Source organism: Rhinoderma darwinii, chromosome 2 (genome assembly GCF_050947455.1).
Source record: "Rhinoderma darwinii isolate aRhiDar2 chromosome 2, aRhiDar2.hap1, whole genome shotgun sequence".
Lineage (NCBI taxonomy): Eukaryota > Metazoa > Chordata > Amphibia > Anura > Rhinodermatidae > Rhinoderma > Rhinoderma darwinii.
This window is the reverse complement of record NC_134688.1, coordinates 39,483,037-39,495,993: the sequence shown is the minus strand read 5'-3', so window position 1 is coordinate 39,495,993 and position 12,957 is coordinate 39,483,037. Positions and strand designations below refer to the sequence as shown.

At 36.5% G+C, this 12,957-nt stretch overlaps 1 protein-coding gene across 5 annotated transcripts in view; it reads right to left on the bottom strand.

The window, feature by feature from the left end:
• Nucleotides 1–1,102: 1,102 nt before the first annotated feature.
• GRIA4 (glutamate ionotropic receptor AMPA type subunit 4) overlaps nt 1,103–12,957 on the bottom strand; it is a 315,636-nt gene continuing 303,781 nt past the window's right edge. For 2 of the 5 annotated variants that reach the window (XM_075851546.1, XM_075851547.1), the window contains exons 15-16: nt 11,867–12,001; nt 1,103–2,229 (exon numbers count right to left, since the gene is read on the bottom strand). In XM_075851546.1, the coding sequence (XP_075707661.1) occupies nt 2,065–2,229; nt 11,867–12,001 (300 nt within the window). In that variant the 3' untranslated portion in view covers nt 1,103–2,064. Of the gene's footprint in view, nt 2,230–7,723; nt 7,797–11,753; nt 12,002–12,957 lie in introns of all 5 variants that reach the window. The other 3 variants (XM_075851548.1, XM_075851549.1, XM_075851550.1) reach the window with 2 other exon arrangements.

Here is a 12,957-nt window from a genome sequence, read left to right as displayed (position 1 = left end):
GGGACAGTGCAGGACCCCAAAAATAAAAGTCATACCCTGCACCATCAGGCCCTGCACAAGGCATAACATAATGTATCAGTTGTTCCTGGAGTGTTCTTTTAAGGCTAGGGTGCCATGGCAATATGACTTGTGTCACACGGTTAGGGCAACAATTAATGCACTGACCAGACCCAATTTTTTTCAATATTTGTACGGGATATACTGATAACGTACTTATCCTGTGTTTCATAAGATGACACTATAAAGCCATGGAGTCCCAGCTTTATTAAAGGGGTTCTCCAAAAATCCCCATATCAAAACTGACAGGAGAAAATGAATGAAATAATAATAAAAACATAACCCACCTGTTAAATCTCCGCATTTTCAGTGCCGATGCTCAGGTGGTCTGCCCTGTACCGGTGATGTATTCACGACACGTGTACACTGCTAAAAGTATACAAAGCACAGCGAGGACCACCAAAGTGTCGTCGTTGGAGGGGTGTGGTATTTAACAGGTGAGTATTTTTTTTTACATTATTTTATTACTTTTTTCTGCTTCCATTTTTTATTTTATTTTTGGACTCTTGGACATGCTGCAAAAAAAAATATTTTTATTTTAATTTGCCTTTTATTTAAATTAGCTTAATATTATTTTCCAGTTGCTTTACAAAACACTTTTTTTTATAAGCCCTAATAGAAAATATATATATAAATTATAAAATAAAGGGGTAGTATTTTGTCAATTTTTTTCTCCCACATAAATGAAATAAAAAATAAAAAAGTTCACAAAGAAAATGTGGGCATCCAAAATTATGTTGATTACATTTACATGACAACACTTCAAGGAGTTCCTTATTTACCTGTTAAATACATTATCTTTCAAGAAATATAAGATGTTTCACAGTAAAATAAAAAAAAATGTTAATTATATTTACAATACAAATAACAAAAAACATGGCATGAGCTTATCAAACATATCACAGTGATTGTAAAAACACCCTGATTTTTTGAATGACCTATCCTATATAAACATGTTGGTTTGCTATTGTATTATTTACATTTGCCATCTCAGATTTAAAAACAAATATTAGAATTTGAATTAATAACTCCAGATTGCAACATCTTAGAAAGAACGCATTTTCATTTTATTTTCAGTGGGTACAAAAACCACATTTTTACACAGAAGATTATAAATAATGTCTGTAACAGGAGTGACCCGTAGTCTGATTAGACTCTACACAACTAAATGATAGGACAATTATATTTTCTGGTAGTTAAGACAAATGAATTACATGTTTGTGTAGACTTCTGTGTGACAGAATGAAAGTCGAAAAAATGGACCCACAATTAAAAAGAAAAAAAAAGAAAATCGAATTTTTTTATTACAATGATGGCGTTTTTTTTATTTCTTTTTTTATTAATTATTGCAATGAACAGTTCCCTAAGATGATTTAAAAAAAGATTTGTTTTGTACTCTATTTAATTTACATCAGTTAAAAAGCAAGCATGTCATATTTTTTCTTTATTTCAAAGAAAATTGTAAATAATTTATTTTTTATTTTTCACAGGATTTACATGATTATTATTTCTTTGTTTTATCACAGTTATTCTTAAAGAGATCTATTTCAACAACTGGAGATTCATCCTTTAAATGCATGGAGTTTTTTTTTCTCAATATACTGGTTAGTAATTTCATTGAATTCTATAGCTATTTTCCTTCTTTGTTAGAACAGAAGTATTGTCCATTCTGATCCCACACTTCACAGTTTAATAAGCTAAATGACAAGTCTGTTTTAATAGTCCCTCCAAGATAAATTTGTTGCTGCTAATATACTCTTTCCCACCCCTCCCCCCACCAATAAAACTAAATTATGCATTTTCCTGATATAAAATCTGAGTTTGGGTTTCCGAGCAGAGCTCATGCACACATTGTTGCTGATGATGTTTGGCGCTTTTGGACGTACTTCCCGGTCTCAGCAATATTTCTAGGTCTTCAGTGATTTTCCCATGATGTGGCTCACAGTCTGTGCTGTATTTCACTCACCAACAGTGTATAATTAAGGCACTCAATAAATTATTTGGTTTTTATGGTAGGTCCGATGCAATTACAGCCAATCCTGAACTTTGTCTAATTGCAGTCCCAGTGTGTACGGCCTTCGGGCAGTCGGGAGTCAAGACGCGGCCATTTTCTCCTACGCTCCCCGTAATGGATAATCTGGCTTTGTTTCGTATGGCTTCAGAAAAGGTCAGCTGGGTAATAAAAGAATGAGAATTACTATATCTGTTTTGTCTTCACAGAATACCACAGAGAAACATCAATAGATTATATTTATACTAGACATCTGCATTTTCATATTACATTTAGAATATTTGTTTTTTTAACTTCTGTAATTCAAATTTAGAATTTTAATTCAATTTTATCAGTAGAATAATTTATAATTTCAAATTAGTTTGTTCGGTTTTAAAATGTTTGTACGGGATGAATATCTAATTTCCTTAAATATTAAATGTTCTGGTTTAATAGTGATTAAATATCATAATTTGTACATAACAAGCCACGGCATTTTATCTCTAGTAACTTACATTGGCCATAGACACTGGAAAACTGATGTTTGGCCACTAGTCAGTCATAAGAAACAGAAACATTTTAATCCTTTTTCCCATTAACATTTTTATATTTATAGAGCAGAAGGAGATAAGCATAGCCCTGGTACCGTTGACCCTCATGGGGAGAGGATTGGACTGAGAGATTCAATTCTGCCTTATCTGTTTTTCCACCAATATCTGGAAGCATCTGGCAACCACCATAGACTTTAGTTTGTCATCCAATACTGTCAAAAATGGCAGAAAATTTGAATAACTGTGAGAAATAATTTAGAACGGTTGTCTTTTTAGGATTATCCCTTTATGTTAGAAAAACACCCTCATGATAAATTGAACTCAAGGTGTCCTGCTGCCATAATCAGGAATAATCTGCGGGAGAACCAAGAAACTCAATTCTCCTGCAGCACCAGCACAGAAGAGATGAAGTGTTACACAGTTCTCATTAAAATCAATGGGCTGTCCATGTAAAGCACAGACATGCCTGGTCCTCCAGAATGAGAGATGCATTTGTAGGTGCTCTCGTCTCTAGCTAATAGATGAGAATCCTGAACTTAGGACCCCCTCTATAAACCCTGAATTCTCTAATACAGTATTTCAAAATGGGCTTTCCAAACCAGAAACCTGGATTAGAATATATTATATTTCAATAGAGGTGATTTCTGAAAAGAGGCAATCCCTGTCAACTTAATTAAAATTGAGGCCACCAATCCTGGTCTGGCTCCCCGCAAACAGCTGATTTTTCAGGGGTAAGCCCAGGGCCGGCCTTAGGGGTGTGCGACCTGTGCAATTGCACAGGGCACATCACTCCAGCAGGTGGAAGGGGACACTGTGCTGGTTCCCTTCCCCTGCTTGTGTTTCAGAAGCTATTGAACACTATCTCCCTGCTCTGTTATCTACTAATTCCATTGTAGCCCCCTGGATGGCACACTTGATGTCTCTGTCCATATATGGACAGTGACCTCAGTGGCAACTCCTGAAGCGGAATCCCCATCCACAGCATTGCCGACGCTGTTACCGGGGATTCCACTCCAGGAAAAAACCCCTGACGTCTCTGTCCATTTATGGACAGTGACGTCAGGGGCTACTCCTGGAGCCGAATCACCGCCACTGCGTCGGCAATGCTGTGGACTGGGATTCTGCTTCAGGAGTTACCTCTGATGTCACTGTCCATATATGGACAGAGACATCAAGCACTACGTCCGGGAGCGCAATCCCTGGCCAGGGGATTCCGCTCCTTCAGGGAGCTACAGTGGCGCTATGTACAGGAAGGGGGGGGGGGGTGCTGCTGCTATGTACAAGGGGGCTGAGTGGCACTACCTACAAGGCGGCTGTGTGGCACAATCTACAGGGGGTGTGGCACTACCTACAAGGGGGCTGTGTGGCACTACCTACAAGGGGGCTGTGTGGCACTACCTACAGGGGTGTGGCACTACCTACAAGGGGGCTGTGTGGCACTACATACAAGGGGTCTGTGTGGCCCTACCTACAGGGGGCTGTGTGGCACTACTTGCAAGGCACCTGTGTGGCACTACCTACAAGGGGGCTATGTGGCACTATCTACAGGGGGCTGTGTGACACTATCTACAGGGGGCATCTGTGAGTGGCGGGCTGATGCTCATTTTAGTGAGAGTGTGGGGGGGCTGATGGTCATTTTACTGTGAGTGGGGGGCTGATGGTCATTTTACTGTGAGTGATGTGCTGATCGTCTTCAAGTGGTTTCCACCTCTGACCTCCAATTGAAATTAATAGGAGGTAGAAAATACCTGCGGTGCTCGTTTGGAGTGCCTTTTTGCCTGCATCTTTTGCATTAGCTTCAACGGCTTTAAAAAAAACGCAAAAAATACGTCAAATAGCGCTGTCAATTCAAAACCTGCCTTACAAAAAATGCTGTGTGAACATACCCTAAGAGTGTAGTGCTTGTTTTTAGCCGCCTTCTGACTTTCTCGAATTATTTTTGGAAGGGGTGCCCTGAGGAAATATTTTTTTCCAGGGGTGCCTCGAGTCCGAAAAGGTTGGGATACTCTGTACTAGGCTACAGGATCACGCCGGCCTACGCAAGGATCCCGTCATCGGCGTTGTGGAGCAGCTCAGTTCGTCGTGGGAACGGGGCCTAGGTGAATACCATTTTTTAGGGGGGGGGGGCACTGTCTACAATGGGGATGTGGGGGCCGTATGGCACTGTCTACATGGGGAGGTGGGGGCTGTATGGCACTGTGTACAAAGGGGAGGTGGGGGGCTGTATGGCACTGTCTACAAGGAGGCGGTGGGGGATTATGGCACTGTCTACAGGGGGGCACTATCAACAAGAGGGGCTGTGTGTGGGAGCCAGGGGAGGGGGCATTATACTGTGTGGAGGCCACTAAGTGGACATTATACTGTGTAGGGGGATTACAGAGGGCAATATACTGTGTGTGGCACTTAGGGGGCATAATACTGTGTGGATACAATTAGAGGACAAAATATTGTGTCCTTGAAGGGGTTATAATTTATTATTAAATATTATTATTATTATACTGTGTGTGGGGCACTAAAGAGGCATTATACTGTGTAGGGGCACTCTATAGGGCATTATACTGTGGGGGGGCATTATACTTTTCATGGGCCATTTTTTATGATGGGATGGGGTGCCGAATTATAATTTCGCACGGGGCGCCTTCTACCCTAAGGCCGGCCCTGGGAAAGCCTTCTCTGGCAGACATTTCCCATTGTCAAATGCAATAAATAGACAGCTCGATTGCCCCAGAACAGCTCTCCATTCTGACTTATAGAGTGGGGTCCTGAGTAGGGGACCCCCTTTTATGACTTCCAGAGGCCTATCATCAACAGTTAAAAAAAAAGAAAAGTTTTCTATTTTCAATATTATTACTGGTTTATAAAAAAAAAAGTGAAAGTAAAAATGAAGAAAAAAAAAGGTGACATCAAATAAAACAATTGGTAGGATTTCAAACAGATATATTTACAATACTAGAAAAATAATAAATGAACAAAGTATATTATTTTCCTTTTTTCAATGCCATATAAAAACACAAATAGCTTTGTTAATTTTAGTAAACCATCATAGTTTAATATACTAGTAAGCTTATGTAGTGTTTTTAATCTTGTTTTTTATTTTAATTTTTTATTTTATTTTTGAGCCACAATTGTTTCTTTTATTATTTTAGTATGCATGTTTAGCTTCATGTTTCTTTGTAGAATATATAAATTTCGATTTCATTTTTTTAAAACTAGACATCTAATGCCCTGTATCAATTCATGAACATTAAAGTGGTTTTCCAGTCCCTAAAAATTGATGGCCTATCCCCAGGATAGGCCTTCAATAGCTGATGGGTCATGGTCCGACTCCCGGGACCCCTGCCGATTAACTGTTTTGAAGGGGGTACGAGCGCTGCTTCCACTTCATTTCTTCTTGCTCACTGTGAATCGTCGACACGGATGAAGCGGCGATTCACAGTATTGCCGCCTTCTCCCATTGAAGTGAATCGCCGCTACATATGTGTCGAACATTCACTGTGAGCAAGAAGAAATGAAGGGGAAGCAGAGTTTGTACGAGCGCTGCACCCCCTTCAAAACAGCTTATCGGGGGTCCCAGAAGTCGGACCGCGACCCATCAGCTATTGATGGCCTATCCTGAGGATATTTAGGGACTGGAAAACCCCTTTAAGTGTATTCTACAGTAACACATGTCTACATGAAAAAGTTTTTTTCATCTATATAGCGACAGAACAACTGCATAATGTTGCCAAAAACACACAACATATTAAAAAAAATATTAAGAATTATGAACAATAAAATGGTAACTAGTTAAATAAATGAATGTTATGTAAATGTTTAAAAACAACAATATCAAATGGAAATTCACAAGTATAATTCAAACAAATGAGGTCATTGGCTACAAATGACTACATAATGCTCTAGATCTAGAACATGGCTAACTAAGTTGACCAATGAGTCATTTTTGGTTCTCAGTAATGCTGTGATAAACACTATAAACATTTGCCTAACGCAAACAACAAATTGTCCATTCCTTGCACTTAACTACAAAGTAAATTTGGACCCAGGAAGCAAAAATAAAACTAAGTAGTGAAAGATATTAACTTTCTCCCTGTGAACTCATCCCTTATTAATAAAAGTACACAAATGGTATGAACTGTTTATATTCTTTGCTTCAAAATTTCTAACAATATTTTTCCTGATTAAATTATAAATAATTTGTACATTTTTCCCAAATATAATATTCATAGGTGGGAGGACACTTTTTTTTTAAAACTCAGACCTAGACTGTAGAAGACCTTTACAGGTTAACATACTGTAAGATGTTTATCTTGCCATTCTCTAGGGTGGTAAAAAAATTCTCCTGGGGTCTCGAATCAATGTAGTCACTTCTAGTAAATCCACTGGCCACACGAAAGTTCAAGAATACCTACTACTTTTTGTCCTTTAAAGTAGATGACAGATTTTTCTTTTCCAAAGGCTTATGCACAGGGCCATATTATGGCTCCAAATAAACTCTGAATTGTATAGAGCTATCATACGGCACCTATATAAGTATATGGGGCCATACTGTTTCTCTGTATGCCACTGATTTTATGGCATGTTCCATCAGATATAGTGGCCTATGACTCTGTAGTATGAACTCATAAGGATTCCAGGTGCCGCCACATAGGCTCCATGACCCATCAACCCATCATCGTTTCTTATTCATTGCAGCCTAAGGAAATAGTGTTGTAAGAGACTACTTTATATACCGATTAAACCACATCCATGTTGAATTTTATAAGTCAACTGAGAAGAGCTTAGCACTGATGTATCCACCTTTTTGGTAGGAGATTCTGCTATCCATGCCATGCTGAATGTGTAAAATGCAATATAAACAATTTAACAGCTTCCTCCTATATTAAAAAATATGATAAAAGAAATAATACATGGACTGACCCGATATGACTATGAAGATGTAATCAGAAAAGACAGTGTCAGCCCATCTGTATCGGTCAAACAATTAGATCTAAATATTTGGGTCACGCATCAAAGCACATACTCATGATCAAGCAGTCAAAGTGGAAAAAGTGGGCTGCTAGGTGCGTATAAGTTAACAAAAGCTGAAATGTCTCAATGATTGTAAACTTTTCAAAATCCAACATACTTTTACAGTAATGTATACTGAAGGAGATTAGCCCTGTTTTTGATGATCTGCAACAACCTTGCACTTTCTTCACCTAGAACGTAAAACAAAATAACATAACGCTTGAGGTAAAGAATCACAATGATTTGTTGCAGAATGGAAACGAACGCTAAAATAATAAGAAATAAAAAAAATATAAACTAAAAATGTATTTTGAAGCTCAGACTACATTACTTTTAGTCAATGTCTTCATATTTAATCCAAAGGAATTGCAGCCGTTTTGTTTTGGAGAGAAAACCGCCTGTTGATTCATTATAAGGAGTTTTTAAGATGACTTGAAGCCGTGGCTGTGATTCACAAAAATGAGTTCAGCCCAATAGCTGCCTTAGTGAGTGAAGGCAATAGGTATATTAAATATAACTGTGGTAAAGCAACATGATGGCGAGAAATGAAAGGTTTTACTTATAATTTTGAAATGTAAAATGTTATATTTTGGTTTAAAAACATCTAAAATTATTTTATTTGAGAAAAAATGCTATGAAGTAACAAATAGTGATAACGTAACACCAGTTTTAAGTTCTTAAGTATTTTTCAAGCCAAAGACCTAGTAATATGAACTTAAATTTAGGTTAAAAGTACTGCCTCCTACATAATTTCTTTAAATTAATTCCTGAATCCTGATTGGTTTAAAATGTGTCTTCGAATGATCTATTAGATGCCAAAGGCTTGACCAGATAAAGTATTTCTCTAGCCTATGATGCCATGCCAACCTATTAGACCAGTTACTCGGAATACATACATGCACATGCTATAAAACGATATCCACTAAATAGATAAAAAAAATTATAAAAAAAATCAGTATAAGTAAACAAGTGAAAATAAGTACATTGGACAAAAATAATAATAAAAAAAAAAAAATGCATGTGAATGAATTTTTTCTAAATTGTTTATGTCGTTTATATGAGAATTTTGTGAACACTATTGCAAATCGAGCTTTAGAACTTGAATAGCTGTTATTATTTTGACGTCAGCAATCATATTCACTTTATAATGTATGTCTGAAATGACACATGTATTAAGATTGGATCATTTCTTTTTAGGTGTAAAACTATTATAAACGAATTGCAAAAATATTAACCGTAACTCCCAATAAGACTAAAAACGTAGCCATAACTAGGTCTATTCCAGATATAGTTTTACTGCCTTTGAGTCCTATGTGTTTGGAGGATCAGTCACTAGAGTACAAGAGGATCCCCCGCTGGGTCGAGGCTCTGATATACTTATGGTCCGTAAAGATCCAGCAGAAGACAACCTGATTTGAAGGCGACTTTGGTGCCAATCTCTTGCCAATATTGTCTATTTCTTATAGGATGGTTCACCAAGCAACTGTTGGATCTAAGTAATGATATGTCCTGTGTGAGCCATGATATCAACAAAGGTTACAATGAAATTAAAGAACACATGCACATGTTCTTTATAGATGGAAGGTGGCTTGTCGGAATCATATCCTTTAGTGGACTCAAGGAACTCGAGTCCAACACTGTGTGGCGGGGACAGCCTGTCGGAGTCAAGGTAAATACGATTTATGGCTTGGTAGAGTTGGCTAACTCTGGTCATAGAATAAATGTTCCATTTCTGCCAGTAATAAGTAGGTCATGATGTCACCTGGTATTTGAGATCCATCAAACACTGTGTTATATTAATGTAGTGCTTTGGGGTTTAGAGATAGTGAGAGGTTTTAAAAGTACTGTGTCCACGATAAAAAATATTAGGGCATCTGAAATGATAGCTACGTGATACTATAGGTGGATAAATTGCTAAAAATGTGTGTAAAAATGTTTTTCTTGTATTTTTTATTTATTTTATGACATAATACTGTTATTAGTGGGGTACCAGAGGGGTCAGTAATGCCCCTATTATTTTTAATATATTTATTAATGACCTTGAGATTGCTCAGTAAAATATAAATTCTGGCAGAGGCAGCTGCTGCCAAGACAAATAAAATCATGGGGTGCATCAAAAGGGGCATTGAGCCACATGATGAGAACATGGTTCTTACACTTTATAAATCACTGGTCAGACCGCGCATCAAATAGTTGAATACAGTTTTGAACAATAATGCACAAGAAAGACATGGCAGAACTTGAGCGGGTTCAAAGGCGGGCAACTAAAGTAATTGATGAAATGAGTGGACTGCAGTACCCAGAAAGATTTTCAAAATTCGGGTTATTTAGTGTAGAAAAAAAAGACATCTTATGGATGACCTAATAACTATGTATGAGCATGTCGAAGTTCAATACAGTGATCTCTCTAATTATCTATTTATATCGTATCTATAACAAGGGGGCAAGTCTAGAGAAAAGAAGGCTTTTACACCAACATAGAACGGGATTATTTTCAGTAAGAGAAGTGAGACTATGAAACGTTCTGCTAGAGGAAGGACTCAGAGAGTGTTCAATGAAAAAGTTTATAAGGGGCCTAAATGATTTTCTTGAAACTTATACTATTACAAGCTGTGGGCACTAGATTACTGGGGATGGTTTATTGATCTAAGGATTTGTTCTGATTGCCAGATTTGGGAAGGCATTTTTCCCATAGATGAGGAAAATTGGCTTTTGCATCATGGGGGGGTTTTTACCTTCTCAAGGATAAACATTGCAGGATAGTTGGTTAAACTAGATGTCTATTTTAGCCTTACGAGCTATGTTTCTTTGTTACCATATTCTGCTGGCAGATTTTTTTTTATTAACTCTTGAACATCCCCTTTAACAAATACATAATGCCAAAGAAATCTTCTGGTCGATGTATCCTAACTGTGCCAGCCCTCAATCAACCACATGGTGCGGGGGGGGGGGGGGGGGAGGGGGCAGCAACTACTTATCATAAGTCTCCCAGATAAATTATTCTTTAATCATGCGAATGTAACTAAAAGATACCAAAAGATGAATAAAGCCCTTTTCACACTGCGTTAGCAGGGTACGTTTACCGTATGCGGAAAGAAAGCTTCCGGCGTATAAGTTAAACATATACATAGGTCCCCATTCCCCATCGGAGGCCAAAAGAGTGTCCACTTGGCTTTTGTTGGTCTGGTATACGTTGGTATACTTTTTTTCTGCTGTATGGAATAGCACAGTCGACAATGGAAGCCTATGGGCGACGTATGCCACTGTATTCTTATACAGTGACATACGTTGGAGGGTTACATCGGCGGTATATGTTGGAATAATTTGCCATCATATAGTTCTGACAGACACTGCGAACGCAGAGTAGAAAGAGGCTTAATCCACCAACTTCACTTAAAAAATCCAAACAATTTATTGCGCATATTTCGCTGGATTTTAGCTTAATTTGTTTCTGGCATAATCGTAATATTTTCTATTCCCTTTTACAATATAGTTAATATTTATATCCCTACAAAATCCAGGTATAAAATATGAGCAGAAGAAAAATGGCTAAATAAATAACATAAAATACAAAATATATAGAGTGGAAATTTAAAGCATGCTAAAAAAAAAACTTAAATGTTATGCATGAGTATTCTATCAATAATTTTAATATGGAAAAACAATACTTGGAAATAATTTATACTTATAATATAATGTATTATGTAATAACTTTTTTCCTTACTATTGTGTCAAAAGTAAACCATAAATCAGTTTACTAAGAAACATATTAAAATTAGACCTTTGGGATCACAGCCTTTTTATACGTTGTCTTACAAAAATACATGTTGTTATGGTAAAATATTTTTTTTTTAATACTTTTCAAGTATGTTCATTTGATTAAAAATACGTAAATTTGTAGAAAAATTTTAATAAAAAAAGTATTTGTTTTTCTAATTGTAAAAAATCTACAGAAATATTATGCAATGCAGATGTCTATAAGCAACATACACTGTACATCTGCAGCCAAGAAAATACGGAACCACTGAGCACTGAATTTCTCAATACTGAAAGCTTTTTTATAGCAAGCATAACCAATAGACAGACAGGTCACAACACTGCACTACACATGGCATCACCCAGTCACTGTAGTAGACCCTAGGTCCTACCCCTAAATCTTAACACTCTCGGTCCCATATACGTTGTAACCTTCTCTATATGTTGCTAAATTCTGGGTATTCTGCGAGGAAGATGGGTTAAAATTCTGTGCACTCTTTGCCACCTTCATTCGTTTCGCCTCTGCCCTTGACTTGTAACAGAACTCTATCAAAGCCACCAGCATTGCCAATCCCAGGCCTCCAACCAGAATGTAGAAAACTCCAGCAACGTTGCTCAGACTTAATGCACTTGTCTTGTCCTGCAAAATAGAATAGCGTTTATTAGCATGGGGACATTTACTTAAGGCACAAAAATAATTTATGAAAAAATAATATCAAAAAGATAACTAATATATTTTCTGTGCTATTTCTCTACGACTAGATATTACTGCACTGTTAAAGGCAAGTAATGTACAGAAAGAAATACATAGATTGCAGGATTACCATGGCAACATTGGGTACTGTGTTTCCAATACTTTAGGATGTAACTAGTCATTCGCCAACAGTGGAAAAATACTGTTACCTCTGTTATATGTACAATGCAAAAACAATTCGGCAACACTGAGTATTAAAATAAAAAAAAATTTACATTTTTTTATATGAACTGCATAATAAAGTGTTAAACTTTTTTATAACGTAATTTTAATGATATGCTATAAAATCTAGAAACTGATACAGTATATATATATATATATATATATATATATATATATACAGTATAAAAAATATATATTTTTACGTTTAGACGGAAAGGTCCCTGAACCAATGCAGTAGTTATTAATAGAAATGTTACCATATCTAAAAAATTCCAGAGATGGTGCGTTTAAATATTATTCACTTTCTATTAATTTATTAATTGGTAACTAAATAAGACATATATATATATAAAAGAAAATCTGAAATGCATTTATAATTAAGCCTTACATTATTTTATCCCTATTAATTGCTTACATTTAAATAGGAGATTTTGAAAATGTCTTAAAAATTTTAACATATAACTTCTTATGGAATAAATGAAACAACACAGAAGAAATATATCAAAAAAAGTGTTACAACTCTGCATGTTTTTAAGAAAATAGATACTGCATTATCTTCTACTAAATGATTTTTCTGGTATATAGTGAATTAAAAAAAAATTTGACTCGTAATGAAATGACGGCACAATTTTACATTTTTCTAATAGATGTTGAGAGTTGAGTTCAGCGTATAACAAAAC